General features: G+C 43.7%; 1 protein-coding gene across 2 annotated transcripts in view; it reads left to right on the top strand.

The window, feature by feature from the left end:
• Window positions 1–23,373, top strand: part of mindy3 (MINDY lysine 48 deubiquitinase 3) — a 35,686-nt gene extending 12,313 nt beyond the window's left edge. For both annotated transcript variants that reach the window (XM_080005719.1, XM_080005720.1), the window contains exons 12-16: window positions 10,587–10,659; window positions 13,370–13,442; window positions 20,104–20,191; window positions 21,041–21,112; window positions 22,366–23,373. In XM_080005719.1, coding sequence (XP_079861845.1) covers window positions 10,587–10,659; window positions 13,370–13,442; window positions 20,104–20,191; window positions 21,041–21,112; window positions 22,366–22,515 — 456 coding nt within the window. In that variant the 3' untranslated portion in view covers window positions 22,516–23,373. The remainder of the gene's footprint in view (window positions 1–10,586; window positions 10,660–13,369; window positions 13,443–20,103; window positions 20,192–21,040; window positions 21,113–22,365) is intronic.
• Window positions 23,374–24,585: the final 1,212 nt, after the last annotated feature.

The following is a 24,585-nucleotide window of genomic DNA, read 5'->3' as shown; positions in this document are numbered from 1 at the left end:
TGTTAGGACCCCTGGTGAGTTCAGCATTGACAGTCCTTATGGCTTGCGGGAAGAAACTCTGTCTCAGTCCCTCTGTCCTCGCTGTGTGACTGCGGAGGCACTTTCCCGACCGCAGCAGCTGCAACAGCCGTTGTTGGGGTGGTGAGGATCCTTCATGATCCTGCGGGCTCTGCTACTACACCTCCTGGTGTATAAGTCCTACAGAGAGGGGAGGGTAGTTCCAGTGGTATGTTCAGCTGAACGCACCACCCTCTGCAGGGCCCGCCTGTCCTGAGCAGTATAGTTCCCAACCCAGGCAGTGGTGTTGCCTGTCAGGATGCTCTCCACCGCTCCAGAGTAGAAGGACTTGAGGATCCCCTCCGAGACCCTGAATTGAATTAGAAATTAAATCTACACATTTAATAAAATATTCTACATACATTTAATAATTAACAAATACAATTTTGTTCTGATAAATTATAGTATGTAGTGAACTGTGTATATATATAAATATAAAATTTTAAATCCATTAATTAGAACCGTGCAGGTTTCACACAGTAATAGCTTTTGACTAATAATACTGGTCACTCTTCTCCCTCTCCTCCTTGAGTTAAAATGGCCCGAAGTCCGACATTTGAAGCGTCCACCAGGACAACAAACCGCTTCTGGAAATCAGGACTGCTGCAGAGTTGGTAGATGCTCCAGGTTGGGCAGTTTTGAGTGGTTAAAGTGCTCTTAAACCACAACTTGCATGAAAAATGCATGGCCATTGACACAAATGGTCGCTTCCTAAGTAGGATAGAATTTTTTGTCACCCTGTATGCATTCACTGTTGCTGCCTTAAGCGGACGGCCACAGGAGGACCGCATCTCCATTGTCGGTCTTGCAATAAAAAATAAACTGCTTCCTTATCTACCTAATTGTGCACCCACTCTGCCATCTGAGAATGAGGCAAAGGACCGATTTTATCAGGAACTGGATGAGGTCCTAAGTGACAATATTCTTGCTAGGAGATTTTAATGCAAGGTTGGGGAAAAACAACCTCATATGAAACAGGGTACTAGGGAACAATGGCTTTGGGAAAGTTAATGCCAATGGCATGAGGTTACTCAGTCTCTGTGCAGAGCACGACTTGACAATGTCCAAGACAATCTTCCAGCAGAACAATAAATATAAAGCCCCCTGTATGCACCCACAATCTAAACAATGCCACCTGCTGGATTACATCATCCTGAGAGGCACAGACATCAGGGACGGGAACATTACCTGCGCAATGAGAAGTGCTGACTGCTGGACTGACCACCGCATGATCATCTCCAAATTTCATTTCCAAATTGCAAGTGACAGTACGAACCCCTCCGCAAATCAGTCAAGAAGCGGTTGAACTGTACTCGGCTTGAAGTAACTGAGACGCAGAACGATCTTTGGCGCTCCATTGCCGGGAAACTGCAGGACAGTGACTCCTTCCAGAGTCATGAGGACTGTGTTGATGACAACTGGAGCTATCTTAGCTCAAAACTCTGGCGGCAGCCGATTCTATTGGCTATCATCGGAGGAGGCACCAGGATTGGTTTGATGAGAACTCGAAAAAACAATCACCACTATACTGGAAATCATGCTCAAGGCACACAGCATAGTTCTAAACAACCCTACACCTGAAAAGTTCAAGCAGCACTGGAAAACATCAATGAAGGAGGTGCAGTCCGTTTTTGAGGAAACTGCAAAATGACTGGTGGACTGGCAAGGCCAGAGAAATCCAGGTATTTGCAGTGAAAAATGTTATGCACAACTTGTGAAAACCACCCATGGCCCCATGAACTATTCTCTCTCACCTGTGAAGTCTGCTGATGGCTCAACCCTCATAAAGGACCAGAAGCAAGTTCTGGATAGATGGGCTGAACACTTCCATGCCCTTCTGAACCAACTGCCACTCCTGATCTGGCAGTCCTGAGGGGCTGCCCAGCTACCCAACCATAGAAGAACTAGATGTACAACCACCTCTCCGAAGTGCTGGCCGCAGTCAGGTCACTAAAAAACAAGATCCCTGGTCCTGCCAGGGCAATGTTTCACTACATCGCTGATGTATGGAAGCATAAAGCAGTCCCCCAAGAATGACAGGACACAAACATTATTACTATCTACAAAGGCAAGGGTGAGAAGTCTGCCTGTGGCAACAGCAGGGGAATATCCCTTCTTTCTGTTGCTGGCTGGCAAAGTCCTTGCCAAAGTTATGCTAAGTAGACTCATACAAAGCATATCAGAACACCTTTTGCCTGAGTTTCCATGTGGCTTCAGAAAAAAATGGCAACACTGTGGACATGATCTTCTCAACTCGTCATCTACAAGAGAAGTGTAGGGGGCAATATCAAGACCTATTCATGGCCATCATAGCCTTGTCAAAAGCCTTTGACAGTCAATAGGGACTTGCTCAAGGCTGTCCTTCTAAGGGTTGGCTGTCCACAAAAATTTGACAATCCTGCAAAATTTCCATGAGGGGATGTTGGTTCAGGTGACCACTAGAGGACAGGAGTCACGGCCTTTCAGAGTATGCAAAGGTGTGACACAAAGCTGTGTACTTGCACCCATACTCTTCAACATCTTCCTCCTGAGTGTCACCTGGCTACTGCACAAAGAGGTTGGAGGAAGCAGTAGTGTGGTTGTGGACTACAGGCTGGATGGTAACCTGTTTAATATCTGGAGGCTGCAGGCTGCCACAAAGGTCAAATCTGTAAACATCGTAGAGCTACGGTATGCAGATTACTGTGCCTGTGTGGCACATACACCAGAGGCTCTGCAAGCAATTTTAACAGCTGCTGTGAAGGCCACCAGCTGACTGGGTGTTTCATTGAACACTCAAAAGACGAAGGTTCTGTGCCCCCCCCCCCCCCCCCCCCCACACACACACACCTTCAGCATTGACAGCAAGCTCTTAGCAGTAGTGCTAGATTTCAAATATCTTGGAAGCATCCTGTCTGAAGACTGTAGCACAGAGAATGACATTCAAAACTGGATAAAGCATGCCTCAGCCTCCTTTGATAGGCTGTGTAAGAGGGTGATCCTGGACAAAAACGTTAATATACACACTAAGAGAACAGTCTATCAGGCCATCTGTGTCTCCACAGTACTCTGAGCCCTGACCCTGTATCGACGCCATATCCGACAGCTGGAGAACTTCCACATCCAATGTCTCTGGCCCATCTTTGGCCTAACCTGGCGTGACCATGTGGCACACACAGAAATACTGGCAATAACTGATACCAAGAGCATGGAGGTCATATTTCTTCACCAGCAATTGCAATGGGCTGACCACACCATCAGGACGCCAGAGATCGGCTTCCACGCCAGCCCTTGTACGGTCAAGCTACACCATGGCCGGCAATCTGCAGGAGGCCAAAAGCGGTATACAAGGGCCAGCTCAAAACAACGCTCAAGAAATGTGGAATACAGCACACAAAGCTTGAAAGCTCTGCTTCGGAGCACCTTCTTTCGAGGAAACTCTGCCAAGAAGGACTTCAAGGCTTTTAAAGGGAGAGGAGTGAGGCTAAAGAAAGGGGGCGGCAAAGGAGGAAGATGGTCACTGCAGCCCAAACTAACCCTGGCTGCAAATGCTCTACCTGCAATAGATCATGCGGCTCTTGTGTGGGACTTTAGTCACACCAAAACTCACCAAATTAAAAGGAAGTAGAAGTCATCATTAGACACGATTGACTACCATAAGCAAGCAAGCAAGCTCTGGTTTACTTATTAACTGTAAGGCCAGGCAGTGCCTCCGGCTGTCTGTCATTGGGACTCCAGCTTTTGTCTGCTGACATGCACACACATAGGGCCTATTCATAAAACTGCTTCTTGTCTCATACACCCGTTCACATTTCATTTTTGCCGGGTGGGTGGAGGTGTTAAATCGCTCCATCTCAACATCCACCCGTAAGCCTTGAGCATTCATACATCTTTGATGATAGAGCGCATAATCAGAGGGTGTCGATCGGATCACACAATTGTGCACGCTACATTACAAAGAAATGTACATTAGCTGTCATTAATAACCGGTGGCAGGTCAGAAGGGAGCGATTGTGCCGGGATGAAAAGCTGTCTGTGTGTTACATTACTCTCCCGTTCCCATGTGCCTTGTCTGCCGTCCCGCGGCCTCTCCTCACTCTTCTCTGGTGTCTCTTCTGTTCTCTGGTCAGACTCAGCCTTTCTTGACTGTGACAGCACCATTAATCACGACTCTGTCTTGTCTATCACTCCTGGTTGATCACACGCATGCTGGATATCCGCCCTCCATGTACCCAGTCAGATCCCTTTACCAGGCTTTGTTTTTGTTGGGGTTTTTTTTCATCTGTAATCTGGTGGGAGGCAGGCTAGGTGAGGTGAACATCATTTGTATTACACCCACCTTTTCTTTCTGACTTTTCTCCTAACACATAAAAGCCCTGTGTTAAAGCGCTTCATCCTGCCCACCTCAACATAACACTCACACAGACACACACCTCTTAGCCTGTCATGTAACAAGGCCATTGGTGCCTTCTAGAAAACAAGCTAGGAGACAGCAGCCTAGACCTCTGCTTTTGTTGTCGTGTAACTGATCTGTACAGACACACTCTTTTCCTGCTAAGAGCCTCTCGGATCATAATGGGCCCTTGGTGGGGCAGAGCGGAGACAAAAGGGAGACGGAAGAGAAACGCTAACCTTCTAGGCACAGACTGAAGGCTCTCTACCTGTGTTAACAGATAAGCTACAAATGTGGGGGGTGGGGGGGGTCACGTCAAACTGAAGTACCAACTCATGTCAGGTAAGGGCAGGGGAATAAGGGTAGGGAGGGGTTTTGGGTGGGGACGAGAGAGAAAGGAGTGTGGGGAGAAGATGAGAGTGGCAGGATGTCGAAGAAAGACTTGTTGTCCAAACTCTGGGTCTGTGTGTGAGAGAGGGAGGGAGAGAGGGAAAGGTAAAGGGTTAGGCAGCGGTCAGTAGACAGCCCCCAAACCGAGGAGAAAGGGGTAGCGAAGGAAAGTGAGCAGGAGAGCATGGGCTTGTATTTCACCAGGACACTTTGTTTTCACACAGAAAATGGTGGCATGCAGTGATTGTTGAAGGATTACACAAACTCGGGCGGAAATTCTGGTGCACAGATTGAATTTCGTCATTGATTTAGACAAAAAAGATGTGTACTACTGTCTGACGCTGTCTTCATTTTAATATTTTGTAACTTTTATAAATATATTTATAAATATAGCTGCAGGCAGCAATGCACAGGGTTCAGGTAAGTCGCAGCAATTGCACCAATGTGAAAACAAGCTAAAAAACGTAAATAAACAATAACTAACATACTACTACAAAAAGTAAACAGGAAACCCCCCCATTAACCCACAAATAATATGTTAACTTACTCAAACTCTTGCGAACATTTTGCAGCTTCACCGGTGATTTCTTGTTGGCTGCTTGCAAAAACTTATGAACTCCAATGAAAAGACACCATTGTGAAATGGTTGTCAGGCAAAAATTATAAAAGGTCTTTGGGTTTTCTTGGAAATCTTGATGGGAGTGTTACTGTGCAAAAATCCTGCAACAGTATCATTGTCGCAAAATTTCTTGGCCGTACTTTCTATTTCTCCTTACTTGTGTTTCCAACTGTTCTTCTGGGCACGTGGTGCGGGCGTGTATTTATTAATTGTCAGTTTTTGCTTTCCTAACCTAATTATTCCTAACAAAGGGCAACATCACAAAGGACATGTCCTTGGTGTTTGTGATGCAGTTCAACATGAATATGATGTCATCTGTACTCAGCAGATGGTGTCTCTCAAACAAATGAACCGTATAGAGAAATGCACCTCATATGTATAGTTGAGATTTATCTTTACTAAAAACGAAAGATAATGCTTAATTAATTGCAAATATCAGAAATATCGAACACCCTTTTCTAAGGTGCCCCCCCAATTTATGGAAACAGTCATTATCATGGAGAAATATGAATAACAATACTGTCGTGGTAGCTGAAGTATGTTGGCATTACCTTAACGTAAATGCAATGCATGGTAAAATCTTTGATGTATACATGATCGCTTAATGCAGTATTTGCTCTAGTTGCCTTTTTTTTTTTTTTTTTTCCAATTGAGAATGTCCACATTTCTGCAGAACATGGTGAACATAACATGCATTAAATAGATTTTCATCAAAATATCCCATGATTATTTTATCTCCAGAAAATGTATCCAGGAAGTCTACCAAGCTTGTGACTGAAAGCATCAAGTTTGTATGAATGTGGTCTATACAGGGCTGCCACAGTTGCTTTCAGAGATGCTACACTGAATATTAGACATTCGATATTAACAAATGGTGAAGCAATGATATGTATTTCTCAATCAATTTTGGAGTACACTCCAACACCAGCATGCAGCTGCTTTTTCAGTTTAGCAAACATATGCTCACTGTCATCATATGAAACGCATCTTGGTTTGCTGTGAAAGGAGAACCCTGGCAGATGAATGTGTTGTGGGGAATGCTCTACTGTTAACCATGTTTCTGTTACACAAATTATATCTGATTACATAAACCATGGATCACAATTAATGTCTTCTGCATGAGGCGTGAGTCCTTGAACATTGTACAAAATGATTTTGTATGATGAGTTTGTTGGCTCTTTTAATGGTTCACTAAATGGAAGCATCTGTGGTAGTGAATTTTCAATCGTGTCTTTTAATTTAACTGGTTGATGAAGGCGAAGAACCCGTTTTGGACTAGATTCAAAAAGATCATAACGCAAATGTCTGCCGATTGAGATATTGCCATTCAAAGTTATACGACTGCCATAGCACCACCTATTGACCAAAGTACACCAGATTTTTCACTGTGCCTCAGAGTTATATCGTGCGCATATCTACCAAATTAGATGACGAGGGCACAATGCATAGATGATTTATGCAGATTATGTAAAATAGGAAATCTTTTGTAAACTTTGAAAATTAATTGTTAATTGACCTAAATTAATTAATAATTGTGAACTATGGGGCGTAGAAGATTTCCATTGAATTGTATTTGGGCCAGTCCAGGCGTGTTGTAGTCCAAGTTTGATGACCATTGGACCAAAGCTGTAGCAGGAGTTAAGAAAAAAAACTTTTGGACAAAATTTAAAATGGGGGAAAATCTGTCATGATGCAAATGGGTGGTGCTATACGTAGACTCAGCGTCTATGTGTCTATGACCAGTGGTTCAGAAGTTATTAGACTAAACATAAAAGTGGTCATTATAGCGTCACCATCTGGCCGATGAATCTAGTTTTTTGTATTTCCTAGTTTCGGAACCTATCATCTAAGTTTCGTGTTCCTGGGTTTTACGGCTTCTGAGCGCCAGGCACCTTCAGCGGAGAAGAAAAATAATAATAATCTGAGCAAAAACAATAGGGTTCTCGCACTTTATGCTGGACCCCTAACTATTTTAATATGCAATACCACTAACGGACTGTAAATGATAGGTTGTATTATAACCCAGTCCAATACGCGCACAATAACTGACACCAAACCTTATGCGTGAGTGTTGCTTGTTTGAATTCCATCCATTTTCATTTGAAAAGGAATGCTCTGCATTACCCAGTTGTTCTCAATTTCTGTATGTGTGTGCATGTACACTGTTCTCACTCTGTGCTTATTAGGTGCAGTATGCTGTATCTCTGTGAAGGGTCAGGAGTTTGGGAATCACATTCAGGTTGTGCTGGGATTGAAATGTGCTCCTTGATTTTATAAGACACACTTCCAAAAAGAACTTGGGATTTCCACAGAGTTCTTGTTTGCCTTGTGTGTCTTTTCCCATCTCTGTTTGTGTGTGTTAAGACTATGCAGGCTTGATAAGGCCAGTATAAGCAAATACCTGCCGGCAGGGAAGCTACCCAAAAAAACACACACATTTTCCTCAATCCATACTAACATGTTGGAAGGAGAGGAACACACAACTACACCCCTTCCCGACAGAGGGTGCCATGTTTTCCAACTCAGCAGCATCTTCCCCAGGCCTCCAATAAAACACTGATCAAAGACCGAGCAAAGTGTCATCCTGTACACAGATGCACACACACATAAAATTATGGTGTGTGTAACAAAGAAAGACTGCTAATGTATTTTCTTGGTGCTGTCATTATCTTTGAATACGGTTGTATGTAGACTAGCTAAATTGCATGTTCTGTGTTGTGTGTAATTTGTGTTATTTGCAAAGTATTCTATTGACACACTTGAAGTGTTCGTCCGCTGATCATGTGTGGAATTCCCCTCGCAGTCACAGCGGTGTGATTGAATACTTACTCTGTCCTTCCCAGGATGATTGTGTGATGCCCTGGCCTTCCAAGGGCCTTTTTGACACCGGTTTTCTCCCGAAAAAGGAGACTGACCTTCACTCGCACCGATAAGTCAAACATGTGGTCACATCCAGCTGATTACAGATCCACTGTCGTATTAATGGAGTCTGTGAGCCTGGCAGAAGCAGCCTGAGCTTGCACGCTGGTCACTGTGTGTCAAAGTATATTTCTCTGTCACCTGAGCCAGCGGCTGTGGCTCATCTCTACTGGGTGTGACTACCTCATCCTATACAAGTTATTCCTCTCACACTCTGCCTCCCCCTCCCCCCTCATCCTATACAAGTTATTCCTCTCCTACTCTGGCTCCCTCTCCCTCCCCCTCTCTCCTGTGAGTAAGCCCTAAGGACAGTAATATCTTGACGGCGAGACCCAAGCAGCCCGGGTGGATCTGAGGCTTTAGCTTTCATTAAGGCCTACTCGGGGAGATGATAAGTCTTTATTTGCTCTACATGTGTTTTTTCTAACACTGCCATGAACGCTCTCCTGCTGCTTCTTAACTGGAAGAGCAGTAACACACTGTGCGTGCGTGCGTGTGTGTTTGTGTGTGTGTGTGTGTGCGTGTGTGCGTGCGCCTGGGAAATAAGGCATGAAAATGCATATTTTCACACAGAACCTCTCACACAGCCTTCCCTCACTCTTCTCTTGTTTGTCTGTTCTCACAGTTTGTGGTTCAGGGCCAACAATCACGCAGCTATTGGCTCTGAACCACGAACCCCAAATTGTAGTTGGATAAAGTTTATTTTAGATGTCATTTTATTATTATCTGTTGGGAAGTTGCCTAGTAGCAGCACAAGGGGGGGAAAGGCCATGTTCCAGAAATTGAGCGAACGATGGGGATACAGAGACAGGTGCACTATCTTGTGCACGCACAAGATAGAAATGGACAGCAATAGAAATATATTTTGTCTATTTGTTCTGAGGGAGTTCCGCTCATTATAGAGTGGTGTAGGTTTCTATAGCCATCATTGACCATAATATTTTTGGTAATAGGAAGTGTATATTTCTGTGTCTGACTTTTCGTTCCGCCTGGTAGAGACGGTCATTTACTGTACATGCTTGGCCGTAAAAGATCCATCCCAATTTCTCAGTCTCGAGAGGAGGGCGATCTGCGGGGGTCAGGAAGGGACAGGAAGTCTCTAAATTGGCATACATTGTTAGCTATACAGGGGTCCTCTTGTACACACACGCTAGTATCCTCAGTTCTGTTTCCCCTCAGATTTCCCAACAGATTTTTTTCAAGCTTAGTCAACAAACAAGGACAGAATTGGCCATAAATCAGCATGTGTTTGTGTGTAATACTCGATTTCCTGATTGTTTGTTTGGAATGAAAACAAGCCGTCTAGCTTTATCAGGAGATCAGTTAATAACCCAATGGACCCCCGGTGATTACACTAGGCTGTCTGATTACACACACACACATACACTCAATGTCTGAAACAGCTTAGTGCCGTGTACCATGCCATGGGAGTACTGTTTCCCATTGCCAGATATGTTAGTGTTCCTAAATCTAGATTGGACCATTAAAAATGTGTTGATTGTTTTAATGAGACATAGGAAAAATTGACATAAAGAAGCTGTTTATGGATGATTCTCTGGTAAATGTTTCAGCTCTGATGAGCTATATTTTTGGAGTTGGTGATATGGAAGATTTTCCAATTTTAGTAACCATACAATATTCACATATATCAGAATATGAATGCTTAATTCATTCATTCAATTAATTCAGAACCCTGCATCCAAAAGCTTACTGAGCAAAAGTAAAATGGAACTTTAAAAGTATATTAGGCTAAATGTCAAACTAGAGTTTCTGTAATGTTTGATATCTCACATGGTTTGCTTTATTTCATAAGACTGAGATATGAATTCAAATAAAAAAATCTAATAATAAAATAACACAAGCAATACAATTCAGTCCAAGAATTGTAGTTCAAGCAACACAGACATGTCACCATTTGTAACCTTGAAATCATCGATGTGAATGAATGTCTATTTGCAGTCCATTCCAGTAGTAAGGTGCATAGTTCCAGTCTTCCCTTGGTTATTGTTGTTATAATTAACTTCACAAGTTTTCGATCTTATCCTACCTTATCTCTCTAACGTCATTCCTCTGTTTTTCTCTCTCCATTTTGGTCTGTGTCTTATCGCCCCCTCACTCTTGGTTCACTCGAGGTTTTCCTCTTTCTCATTGTTTCTTGCTTTCCTGTCACTTCTTCCATCTCTGTCTTCCGGTATTTCTCTGACTCTCTGTCTTTGTGTCTCGTTGTAGGAAATGTCCCTGGTGGGTCCCGAGTCTCCGTCTGAACAGGCCAGGAGGGTCTTCCAGTCATTTGATCCTGAAGGTAGTTAATAACAAGCACTATTATGGATTAGTAGTGTTAGAGTCTCAACTGTGATCCTGTGGAATTACTCACACTTTTATAGGCCAATATACTGTATGTAGGATAGGGACCAAACATTCCTGAATTGGTATTTGTATTTTTTTCTGTAGATATGGAACATATAAAGACAACAACAAGTTGTAGTATTATTGATTACTTGGCTACATTGATGTTTCTCGGTTGCTTTTATGTACCTTGAAGTTGCATAACTTGGGAAGACTTAATTGACTCATTGACTTTATTTATAATGCGTTATCTTCATAATGATGACTAATAATGTGTGCCTTGCCCCAAATTTTTTTTCTTGTACAGAAAACAAAAAAAGTTGAAATTTACACTAAATGGAATTGGCCTCCACCAACTGTGCTTATATTGAATTTTGCTTGTGTTGGATGGTGAGGTCCCAGCCGGTTCCCTTTTCTAAAGTTTCCCTGTTAGTGCCACACAACAATGGATGTACCTTTTCGAAAAAGAATATCCTCGTAATTTAAACAGTTATTATCAACACAAACTCTGTTAGGGCCAATATCCTGGTCCTGTTGTCTTTTCTCCGCCCTCCTTCCCGGTGTAGCAGGTGCCTCCATAACCTCCAGCCTCCGTCCCTTTCGGTCTTCTCTTCCAGAGACCGAACGGGGGTCAGCCTCGCTCCTCTCATCTCCTCCATTATTGTTGTTGTTTAGGTTGGTGAGATCAGATCCTCTCGCAGCTGAGTCAACCAACCCCTCCCACTCCTCTTTCTTCTTTTCTTCCTCACTTTGAGGAAAGTGGGTTAAAGACCAGGGAAGGGAGGGATGGAGAGAAAATCCCTTTTCACAGAAACTGCCTGTCAGATGTTGCCAGTAACACTTGTTCTTTTCAGACTAATCGTAAAACGTGTGTGTGTGTGTGTGTGTGTGTGTGTGTGTGTGTGTGTGTGTGTGTGTGTGTGTGTGTGTGTGTGTGTGTGTGTGTGTGTGTGTGTGTGTGTGTGTGTGTCACTCAGCGACAAGGAACTTTCCGCAAATAAAACATGTGTTATCTATATTTCCTCTTGATCCAGAGATGACGAGGCGATAAAGACCAATGGCGTGAGAGAGAGACAGATGGGGATGGGGAGGGGGGGTCTGAGAATAGAGTCAGACATGCCTGACTTTCACGCTGCACTCCAAGATAACTATCCCTGTTGCAAGTGCGTTTCACTCAGAACATGATAAAATCACCTCAGTCACAAGCACATACGTGCTGACGTCATTGCTTGTTTTTAATGCAAAATGAAGTGTGCTGTTGTCTGTCGCAGTAAACAACATTCCTCAGTTTATAGAAACAATATGCTGCTTTAAAGCGCGTGTGTGTGTGTGTGTGTGTGTGTGTGTGTGTGTGTGTGTGTGTGTGTGTGTGTGTGTGTGTGTGTGTGTGTGTGTGTGTGTGTGTGTGTGTGTGTGTGTGTGTGTGTGTGTGTGTGTGTGTGTGGTTCCTTGTCCCGGCGAGGTCAACCCTACCAGCTGAGAGTGCTCTCTGCTGCTTTGACAACAAACATGTAAACCTCGCTGCCTGGCTCATTCTGAAGCACAACAGAGCGATAAGGGGTTCAGTGAGGAGGGACAGCTTGACGTCTCTCGACTAATACTCCCCAACATTCCCGGCCCGTCCCGTCTTCATGCACAAAAAGCTGCTTAGATTGTTCAGAGATCAACTTCAGCCAGCATCTGCTTGTGCATTCTGCATACCATATGTTGGTTATTTACACACACTCACACATTGTTTTACATACACGCACACACACACACACACACGCACGCACGCACGCACGCACGCACGCATGAGCGCGACATATGCGGTCACATGGCTACCCACACACAGATGGGATATGCGCACACAGATCCACAAGCTCATTAACAAACAAACAAACACACACATGCTGGCAGCAGAGTTGAAAAAGAAGGCTGTAAATCTGCGTCTGTGTCACATGTAGAGTCAGCACGGCTCCCTCTGTTATGGAAGCTCGGCGCCAGACACAGTCGCACGCGCCACACTGACTCACCGGAGGTTCGGACTCGGCATCTGACTGTCCCAACATGTTCCTCGGGGTTTGATGTAAAGCGCCGTCCCTGCTGTGCACCCCTACGTGTTGCCGAACACTGATGTCTCACTGGGAAAAAAAAAACACGAAAACACAACAAAGACCTCCTCTAACCTGGCCTGGACATCCAAAGCACCTGTCAATTAGTCTTTTTTTCACACTGCAATGAGGGGTTTAAGGTTCTGCACCACAGGCCACACATGGTCATGTGCTTGTGCTTAAACAAGACGGATAAGATATGTGCCAAGACACACGTACAGAGAAAACACATGTAAGCATTTAAAGTTTGTCCTTTCAGGTAGAGCAATCATCACGAACGTGGAATGTAGGTCAGAGTGGATGGGAGGGTACAAGGTGTGTGTGTGTGTGTGTGTGTGTGTGTGTGTGTGTGTGTGTGTGTGTGTGTGTGTGTGTGTGTGTGTGTGTGTGTGCTTGTGTGCTTGTGTGCCTATAGTTGTTGTATGAGATCACTCCCCAGAGCCCGATGAGGTAAATATAGTTTATGCTGCATAAACTTGGGGAAGGCCTGGTCATTTTTTTTGTTAGGTCTGGGTCAGCCAGTGAACCAGCCGTTCTTTATGTCTCTCTGTATCTGTGTTTCCGTCTTTCTAGATAATGGTTTTATCCCAGAGTCTCTGTTGGAGGACGTGATGAAGGCCCTTGACCTTGTCTCAGAGCCCGACTAGTAAGTAATTGCACACTCAAGGCTGTGTGTGTGTGTGTGTGTGTGTGTGTGTGTGTGTGTGTGTGTGTGTGTGTGTGTGTGTGTGTGTGTGTGTGTGTGTGCGTGTGTGCGCGCGTGCGTGTGTGCGTGCGTGCGTGTGTGCGTGCGTGGGGGGGGGGCACCTGAAGAGCTTCTAAAGTTCTAAGTCCTCAGTCATGGCCCGGCCAGGTCAGCAGCCCCTGCTCATGTTTCACTGCCAGGCCACTATAAAAGTAAGACCAGAGAGAGCCCACTATTAAAGTGCAGGAAGAAAGGAAGGAAAGAACAAGTAGGGTAGAGTAGAGCCATTAAGTATAGGAAGAAAGGCAGAGAGAGGGAGGAAACGCTTTAAAGCACGGCTTCAAACAGAGGCACGTACTGTACAGCGGCTGCTGATGTGCTCTGCAGCCCCCCAGATGGCTGATACATCACAACACAACACAACGCTGCTTCAGGAGGGAGATTCCCACCGCATTCCCCACTGCAAATAGGGCGTCTTGTTGTATTAACATGTTATGGAGGCTTTCCTCACATTGCCTTATTGATAATGCCATTATATACTGTATGCATGTGTGTAAATATGGTCTTACTTTAGGCCCTTAGTCGACAAAAAGAAGTGGCATGAGGATACAAAGGGTTTTATGGGCCAGGATACTAAATGATTCAGGTGGTAATAAACATGATATATTATTATTAAATGGGACAAAATGGCATGCCATGAAATGACAGTCATCTGCTTCATTGCCAGTAAGTGCAAGACCACCATTGACGGCATCTGTGAAAACCAATTTCTATAGAAACGCTCTGCACAATTGACCACAAAATTATGGGAAGTCACGCTTCACTCATTTACTGTAGAATCCCACCAAATAAGATTGAGCCACCCAGACGCTTAGGATATCGATAGCGTGTGTCGATAATACAAGTCCCCCAACATCTTTTAACCATTTTCCTAGTGTAGCGAGCAAACACTGTTTTTTCAGCTTGGTGTCTGGGCTGTTTGTTGGAGGAAGTACTGCACAGCAACAGTTTGCTAAACACAGATTGGTGGATCGCAATGTCATTCACAGTGAATGACACCAGATATTTTCTTTATTGGACAGTATCAGAGTTTTATATCTATTAAACTTGAGCTTGTCCCCAAAACCGTTGCTTTTGGTTTTAAATGCCCTCAATATTTAGGAACAACGTCTCTGTTAAAGCATCAGTCCGGGCTGAACTCCATGATGGCCTCAGGAACAGAGTTGAATAGTTCAAATCGGAGACAGACTTTGAAGCGCTCTGAAATGTCTTGGGGTTTTACATCTAATTATGTATTTTTATTTGCCGTGTTAAATGTTATGAACCAAGCAGCGTGTCCACATCCCCATGAGATCACACTGGGTGCCATCCCTTTGAGACGTTCCCAAGACATTCCCTGATTTACTGTCAATTGTGGCGTGGCATTGCAGAAGTAGCAAAAGGGTTCTCTTTGTAGGCTTCGGCCTCCAGAGGAACAATTCCAGATTGACCTATCAACATTGCATCAACTAGCTGCTGATTGTCTTTTGCCCCACGGGCCTCCCAGAGTGTGTTCTATGACATACTTCTCATCTGAAGAAAACAGGAAACGACTTAAGATTCACACCCTTAGCATGAACAGACAGCAGATCAGCTGACTGCCTTTCCACTCGGCATGGAGAATTTTATGAGACTCAAGACAATCTGTGCAATCTCTGAAGTGCAGCATCATCTCGCCTACAGTCAGGTTAGCGTGTGAGAGGTTACACGCAATTTTACAGTAAGTACACTAAGGGAATACAACAGCCAGCCTCATCCAACACCTTCCGCTCCAACGTCATCACAACATTCTCAATGATATCATATGATATTAATCCCCAAAGGAAGGTCTGGTGACAGCCACAGCCACTCTAAGTCGCTGCTACTCTAGAAGTTGGTATGGATACGAAATGTCTGTGGTTAATCAATTATTTGAATATCCAAAAGGAAGTTAATGTTCTTACTCTAGCTGGGCAATATTGACAAAATGTCATATATATATATCAAAATATATATGACACACATATGATATATATATATATGACAAATTCCTCGATATTGATCATTTGATCATATTCTGCCTGATGGCTATTGGTGCTTTCACAAGATACTTAAACACAAGAAATATTTGAGAAGCAATCAGTAATGTGGATGTTATAATCAAGGAAGATGCGTTTGTTTGGAACAGCTAGGGCAGTCTAAAAATTAAAAACAAAAACTGCATAACTTTACTGTAAAACAGCCTTCAGGACAACATTTAACAATATCACCATATTAGAATAATCAAAATCGTAGATGCTATCTAGTCTCTAATACCACTATATGTGGCCCAGCCCAAATTCTAACGTGGAGTAATATTTGTGTTGGGTGCAGGGGAATTGGGGGGGGGGGGTACCGTCACTTTGTATCTAAAAACAATTATACATAAAACAAACCCACAATGTGGGACACAAGCTGTATAATGTTTCACACTCTCCCTTGAAGGAACGCCGTCCTGAATGCCACACCGTGCTGAATGCCGCACCGTCCTGCTGCGAACAGTCCCAGGACGGGCTCAATAAGCGCTCTCTGTCCCTGTATGAACCTCACTCCTCGTTTTTCTGCCTTCAAAGGCCAATCTCACGGGGGCCTTTATCACTGAAATAATAATAAATATAGCTGCAGGCAGCAATACACGGGGTCCAGCTTATTTGTTTTAGGTCTGTATTACAGTTTTCTTTGTTTGATGTGAAATGCATCACAATTAACTTAACGCAGAAACATCAAACATTGTTGAGTTACGTCGCGTTAGTTACGTCCATAGAATCTTTTTTTTAAATTTTGTGACTGGCCTTCAGATTGACCTGGACATGTAAACATAATGTAGTTCCGTCCATGTCATTTCATGAGTCCAACTTTCATGGCATTATTACGTATGAAGCATTTCCATTTCAACCAGACGTCAAACATTGATTTTAAGTTTTAATTTTGACATATGTGTATGAGATAGGTCAGTTATAAATTATTGTTCTAAATAGCTGAGTTATAGTCTTAATATTGTTGTATTTTCCAAAGTAGATTAATTAGTAAATTAGGACAAGAAATGACAAAACAAACAGATAATTGTTTTATTAAACCAACAATGTTAATTAACATGCGTCATCATTATTTAACAGTGACTTCTTAAGTGCTCTATCAATTGGCATAGCGATACTATAAGCAGAGCCGTAGTGGTCTACACCAATACAGCCAGTAAACTGTTCTCCATATTTTATTTGGAACGTTGTATGAAACGTAATTTGTCTTGCTGGCAATTCTGTTATTGAGATATAATCTCTTCCTGGAACATTGTGATTTATTCTACCATACTTTTTCATCTCATGATAAGCATTATTATATCAAGGATCAAGGTCATTTTGTGTCCATCTGCAAACATTCTGAATCTTGTCTTTAAGAATTGCTGTTAAACTCATACAGTAGATGCACACTGTTTATTTATGGAGTCTCCAAATTATAAATCATCCTGGTGAAACAAGCCTCTTAACACAGGTATATATGGGGAATCAACACTTATATTGAAAGTTTTTCCATTAATGTTTTTTTGATCAGATTTCTCTTCAGTGCTTTTTTTTTTTTTTTTATATATTGTCACTGACTTGGACGACTGGATTTTTGGACATTGGCTTTATTGTCTTCGATTTTCGGCTATGTTTCAGTATCTGTAGCAATTACTAAATTACTTAATATTTTTGTAATTACTTTTCATAACAATAAACATAGTTAATTAAAAATAATATATAAATACATGTTATTTGTAATTACTATGGTTGAGTTCACTTTTACTTTGATTACATTTTCAGTACATTACATTTCCATGAAATATGAAAAACATTGTTTCTGTGAATAATTACCATTGAACAGCTTGTATTTTTCCGACGCCTCTGTGGATCTTGAACGCATCACTCGGTCACACATTTCAGTGTTTTCGAGTGGACACAGTGACAAATCTTTTAAGATTTGCTTTTTATTGTTTTTTCATTAATCCGGCAAAGTAACATGGACCACGGATTTAAAATATCAATCGAACAGGAATCTAACCAGGTAAGAAGCTATATAAATACACACTTAAATCGATAGTTTGGTGACGTCTAAATACTACAAAGTGACGGCACAGTCCATGGCACACACTGGACACGGTCCAACTGGCCATTCTCAATCGGAATCTGTACATTTATAGCAAATAATATGATGATGTCATAAAGCGTCTTACGGTAAATGTCATCTCATTTTAGAACTGGACATGTGACGCTTCAGTTAACCAAGACTAACCGAAATATTTCCGGTCAAAGTTTGGTTTTTCACTAATATCTGCTCCGTATGTGGATCGATTTTGATGAAATATAAACCACGAGATCCTTTTGACATGGCGGTTTAAACCACACCCGTGGTCGTAGGTTATGCCAAAGTATGTCTTCCAGATGGTTTTAGCAGGGTTGGACATATTTCGGCGTGAAATGCATTGGCTCGTCTCTGTAATATCGATATAATTTTGATCGGTTTTTCGCTAATATCTGCTCCATATGTGGATTGATTTGGATAAGACTTCGACCACGAAATGTTTGTGACATACTGGTCCAAACATAAACCGTGTTTGTGTGTTATACCGAAGTTGGTGTTCCAAATAGTTAACAGGTTGGTCTCCTAATACATAGCTGCAGACAGCAAAGCACAGGGTACAGGTTAGTCGCAGCAATTGCACCGGTGTTAAAACAAGCCAAAAAATGGAAACAAACCACAACTAACATACTACTACATAACCTAAACTTAATTCCCGCCATTAAACCCCCCAAAAGGAATATGTTACTCAAACTCTTGCAAACATTTCGCAGCTTTACCGTTTATTGCTTGGTGGCTGCATACTTCCCTCACGAAAAGATGACGCCATTGTGAAATTTTTCACGGGAAGTTTGCAAGCAAGATTTTTGAAGAGGTCTTTGGGTTTTCTTGGAAATCTCGATGGGGGTGTTACTGTGCAAAAAGCCTGTAACAGTATCACCGTCGCAATATTTCTTGCCATTTTGCCTGACTCCTAGCTTCGCCTGTGTCCACCTGCTCTTCTGGGCGCGTGGCCCGGACACGTATTCATTTATTGTCAGTTTATGCATATTCCTGACAAAGGGCGACGTGATACAGTTCAACATGGAGGAGATGATGTCATCTATACTCGGCAGATGGCGTCTCTCGAACAAGTGAACTGTAAACAGAAATGCACTTCATATATCATTTATAGTTGATATTTAACTTTACTTAAAACAAAAGATAATGCTTAATTAATTGCAAATGGCCCAAATATTGAAGACCCTTTTCTTATTTATGGCAACAGCCATTATCATGAAGAAATTAATTACAATACTGTCGTGGTAGCTGAAGTATGTTGGCATTGTATACATGATCGATTAATGTGGCATTTTCTTTAGTTGCTTCCTTTACCAATTGAGAATATCCACATTGCTGCAGAACATGGTGAACATAAATAAAGAAAGTGAAATTAAATAGATTTTCATCAAAATTTTCCATGATTATTTTACCTCCAGAAAATGTATCCAGGTAGTCTACCAAAGACACACATTCATACAAAGTTTGTATGAATGTGGTCTTTACAGGGCTGCCACAGTTTCTTTCAGAGACCCTACACTGAATATTAGACATACAATATTAACAATTGGCGAAGCAATGATATGTATTTCTCGATCAGTTTTGGAGTACACTCCACCACCACCATGCTGCGGCTTTTTCAGTTCAACAATCACTGTCATCATATGAAACCCATCTTGGTTTGCTGTGAAAGGAGAACCCTGGCAGATGAATGTGTTGTGGGGAATGCTCTACTGTTAACCATGTTTCTGTTACACAAATTATATCTGATTACATAAACCATGGATCACATTTAATGTCTTCTGCATGAGGCGTGAGTCCTTGAACATTGTGCAAAATGATTTTGTATGATGAGTTTGTTGGCTCTTTCAATGGTTCACTAAATGGAAGCATCTGTCGTAGTGAATTTTCAATTGTGTCTCTCAATTTGATTGGCTGATGGCGGCCATGATGTTTATTTGGACCAATAACAAAAAAACAAAAGTTTTGGACTAAATTCAAAATGGCAGAAAAATCATGACGCAAGTGAGCGCCGAATGAGATATCGCCACTGAAGGTTGTACGATTGCTATAGCGCCACCTATTGACCAAACAATGACATTGTTCACAGTGCCCCAGAGTCATACCCTGCACAATTCTACCAAATTGGATGATAATAGCACAGTGCCTTGATGGGTTACGGTAGATTATTCAAATGGGCCCCGCTCAGACATTTTTCAATTTCGAAATGAATTGTGACCACATTATAGGGCGTAGCAAACTTCCATTGAATGAATTGCGTCGGGGCAGTCCAGACACGTCGTAGTCCCAAGTTCGATGAACATTGGACCATAGCAGGATTCAGCTTCTCAATACTCTGCTGACAACCGTCTCTCATTTTTCCTTCATTCCCTTTGTTCTCTCTCCCGCTTTCTTTCTGTCTCTGTCCCTGAACCTTTCTTCCACCGCTGTTCATCGTTCTCATGGTCAGCGTCAGTCTGATGAAGAGTAAGCTCGACCCAGAGAGTTTGGGAATCATACTGCTGGGCCCATTTCTGCTGGAATTCTTCCCCGATCAGGTAAACCACGTCAACGTCTTGGTTTACGCGCATATGCATTTCTGAGTGCAGGCACGTGTTTTCAAGAAGACATCACGGACTGACGTTGAAGCCAAAACTATACGTATAATGTATTAAATGACTACCTATTATCACTGGCATAAAAAGTAGCGCACGCACACACACACACACACACACACACACACACACACACACACACACACACACACACACACACACACACACGTGCGTCAGCTATAAAATTATCCTATCATATGATTAGGAGCTTCGGAGAGGCTCAGAAAGAGCGACACGGCTCCTTTATGAAAAGGAGTGGGTGCAGGGGGCAAGCAGGAGGGGAGAAGGGAGGGAGAGATAGAGCGACCCTGAGAAGTACAGGCAACTGTGTTAAAGTGATCAGGGCTTAAGGGATTCCACAGTGGAATGGTCCTTGGCCTCAAAGAAATTATGGCGCCATTAGCCAACTGGACACACACGCACATGCACATGCTTCCCAGACACACGCGGGATCCGGGTGCGGGTTAGGGTTTCACACACGGGGACGTAAACAAAAGAAACTGGTCACACACTATTAGCATTCTGTACTTTTGAGGCAGAGACATGGGAGGTGTTTTGGCTTGGTGTCATTATTCAAACTGTTTTGGGGAGTTGGCAGTAGAGGTGCGCTTGAACACGAGCGCATGCACGCGTAGACACGCCAGACACAAAAGTCGGACGAATGCTTGGGTTGAATGCTTGAGCTGAGGTGTGTTGGTGCGACGGTCGGTTCAAAAAATGTTTGGTCTCCGCTCTCTCAGCCCGCTCCACAACCTGTTTTTCAGCCCGCAATGTGCTCCCATGTCTTTTCAGGATTCAGGGATCCCAGACTCGTTTCCCGTCTACCACTACAATGGACTTAAACAGTCCAACCACAACGAGAGGGTAGGTTTCCCTACCCCTGGTTTCTCTCTCAGACTCCCTTTCCCCCGGCTCTCCCTTTCTCCGACTCTTTGTCCCCAATTGTCCCCATCGCGCCCTTTCATATCCCCTCTCTTCCCAAATCCCTCACACACACAACACACACACACACACACACACACACACACACACACACACACACACACACACACATTCACACACAACCACACACAAGGCTGTGTACATAACCATTAACAGTAGGAAGCAACGGGCCACTCTAGAATAAACAGTAGTCGTAGTGAGCGTAATAGCCAAAAAGGATTTGGCTAGGTGTCCTATTTGTCATACACTCATAATGGAGGCTACTTTTCAACAACCCGTCTGTGATGAATGCTGCACGGGGCTGTGTGGAGTCTGCTTAGTGAGATGGATGACACTAAATGGATGTAGTTGTAACTGAAGGTGGCTGTTCAACACCGCCGAGGAGGAATATCACTTTACTTCATCAGTCAGATTGGTCTAGTCTAGAAGAGCTGCCTTTTTTTTTTTTTTTTTTTTAATCCCACGGGCTACCTGTAGGCCTTTGAATGGCACTACACATATACATGTACAGCATGGGCGCCACACACACACACACACACACACACACACACACACACACACACACACACACACACACACACACAGGGGCAAGACGCCTGTAAATTTGTGATGGCAATTCCATCCCCACGCATAGAGATTGGAAAACCAGACCTGACTGCAGCTCCATGCAGCTGGTGTGTGTGTGTGTGTGTGTGTGTGTGTGTGTGTGTGTGTGTGTGTGTGTGTGCGTGTGTGCGTGTGTGCGTGCGTGCGTGCGTGCGTGCGTGCGTGCGTGCGTGCGTGTGTGTGCGTGCGGGCGCGCATGCATTTCAAAACTGTCCCCTTGAGTGAGATTGTGTGATTGATGGACACAACTATGTCAGAAAGACTTACAAGCTTAGAAAACCCCAATTAGTTAATTCCACGTTACATAATCTACAAGGTTATATTTATTACTTACTTTGAAGGAGCTTTTTTTTATGTCATTTGTCTGTATGTCTGATTGTGTAAAGCAACGCGTTGAACAATACATACCGCGTACATGCAGAAAAATGGCATATTTGGTAAAACAAAACTGATTCCGGGGGGTGTGTGTGTGTGTGTGTGTCTGTGTCTGTGTCTGTGTGTGCGTGCGCGTGTGTGTACATGTGTGTGTACGGGCGCGCACAATTTTTTTTCCCCAACTGCGTGGTTAGGTGGAGTACAAGGAGGGAACGGCCCTGGTGTTGGGCTTCGAGGACCCCATGGTGCGGACGGACGACACCCCGGTCAAACGCTGCCTACAGACCAAGTGGCCGTACATCGAACTGCTGTGGACCACGGAGCGCTCCCCCTCGCTCAACTAGCACCATGGAACCTGTGTGTGTGTGTGTGTGTGTGTGTGTGTGTGTGTGTGTGTGTGTGTGTGTGTGTGTGCGTGTGTGTGTGTGTGCATGTGTGTGTGTGTGCGTGTGTGCGTGTGCGTGCGTGCGTGCGTTCACGGGTGGATGGACGGGTGGATAGACCACTGCTGTACCCTCCACCCTTCTTCCATTCCAACACCCTGACCTCTGAGGTCAGCATGTAACAGACTGAGATGCATTCACACATACAAACACGCAAACTACCAGAATTTAACACACACACACACACACACCTGTGGACGGGAACACCGTCTCATGGGCGCTGTTTTCCGAAATCTGCCTGTGCTTAAAAAAGTACAAACTACTACACTCATGTTAACGCTTGGTGCCGATTGTCTGTTACACACGGCTTGTTATTCTACGCACGCACACAGAGGATGTTTCCGCTGTGATTATGTACGAACAGGAAAAAATAATAATAATAGTCTCCCGGCGCCCTGTGCCGGCGCTGAGTGCCAACCAGCTTGGTTTCCACGGGCGGATTCCGGCGAGTGTGTCACTAAATCACATGCTGAACCACACATGCAGCCAGCCGACTGTGAAACACTATCTCTACTCCAGCAATAGGACTGTTTGAGGGGTGACAAAACTACCAAAGCCTTCCACTTTTGAAGAACACGCATGCACATACACACACACACCCACACACACACACTTTCTCACTCTCTACTAAGCGTTTACAGCATACAGGGATCAATGCACGTGCAGACATCCCTGAACAGGAGGACCAGGAAGTACGGGGTGCACATGCTCCGAGCACCGCAACTGGAAGTTGACCAAGTACTCATGTATTTATTATCACACTCCAAGGTTCTGGAATAAACACTCTTTTGGTTCAAATTCTGTTGTTTTTTTCGCGTGGCTTTATTTGATGGATATCCTCCCTTGAACTCGTAGGTTAAAGCCCCTGTTTACCCTTGTGTATAAGTATGATGTCACACAGCTGACCCTTACCGGTGCTGACCTCAGGTTGCAATATTTCCAACTAAATACCTGCTCTGTTTGGGTCCCCGTCACCCTAAATCTCACACACACACACACACACGCGCGTGCACACACACAGATACCCAGACACACACGCTCAGGCTAGTTAACTTGCCCTCAGAGGCTCTAAATCAGTAATTCGCTCTATCTACTAGACACAGGTGGCGTCTACTTGCGCCTCCGTGAACAGACAATGAAAAATGGCCGCCCTCACACCTCAAACCCCTGCCAGAAATCTATTTCTTTTTCTTGTCCGTTCAGCACGCACCCCCTCTGTCATTGGGCGGTTATTTAATAGCTGTGACAAGCGCTCGGTGCCAAGTAAATACTTGGGACACTGGAGCGGACGCCGACTCCGGGCGTATGCGCGTGCACTCTCGCGCGAGCGTTCCTGTGTGCGGGAGTGCTTAAGCGATGGTTAGGCATGAGGCTAATGGAGAGAGGATGCGGGCCCTAATGCGTAACTGGATGCTCTGGCAGCCTCATCACATTGTGTTTGTGTGTTGTTTATAAAAAGGAAATGCTATTACATCAAAGCACCACTTCATGTGCTGGAAATTTGTCCACATTTTCACTATCAATTTCAGAATGCGGAGCGATGCATAACAAACATGAGCTCCTTCCGCCAGCAAGCGCCATCTAATAGGTGCAGGCATGCGGGCGAAACAAGGCAGTTCTTAATACAGTTTCTCCACGAAATGAAAAAGAGTTTTATTATTATTATTTTTTTTATGGCAGGGGAGTGGGAGGAAAGAAAAAGAAAGAAAAAGAAAAAAAAAAAAGACACTGCCACGGCTACTAATCTTTTGCATATTCTGTATCTGAGAACCGGGAACATGTCTGCATCTGGGATCTGCCGTCCCCTTTTACCCTCTTCATCTTAGATCTACGTGGAAACAGCTGAGAAAGAACAGATCCTCTCTTGCTCTATCACCCCGCGCGCGCGCACACACACACACACACACACATACATACACACATATGCGCACACACACACACACACATGCAAGTGTCCTTACTTGTAACATG

Source organism: Zeus faber (genome assembly GCF_960531495.2).
Source record: "Zeus faber genome assembly, chromosome: 8".
Lineage (NCBI taxonomy): Eukaryota > Metazoa > Chordata > Actinopteri > Zeiformes > Zeidae > Zeus > Zeus faber.
Note: the sequence above shows the minus strand (reverse complement) of the source record. Positions and strands in the feature narration are given on the sequence as shown.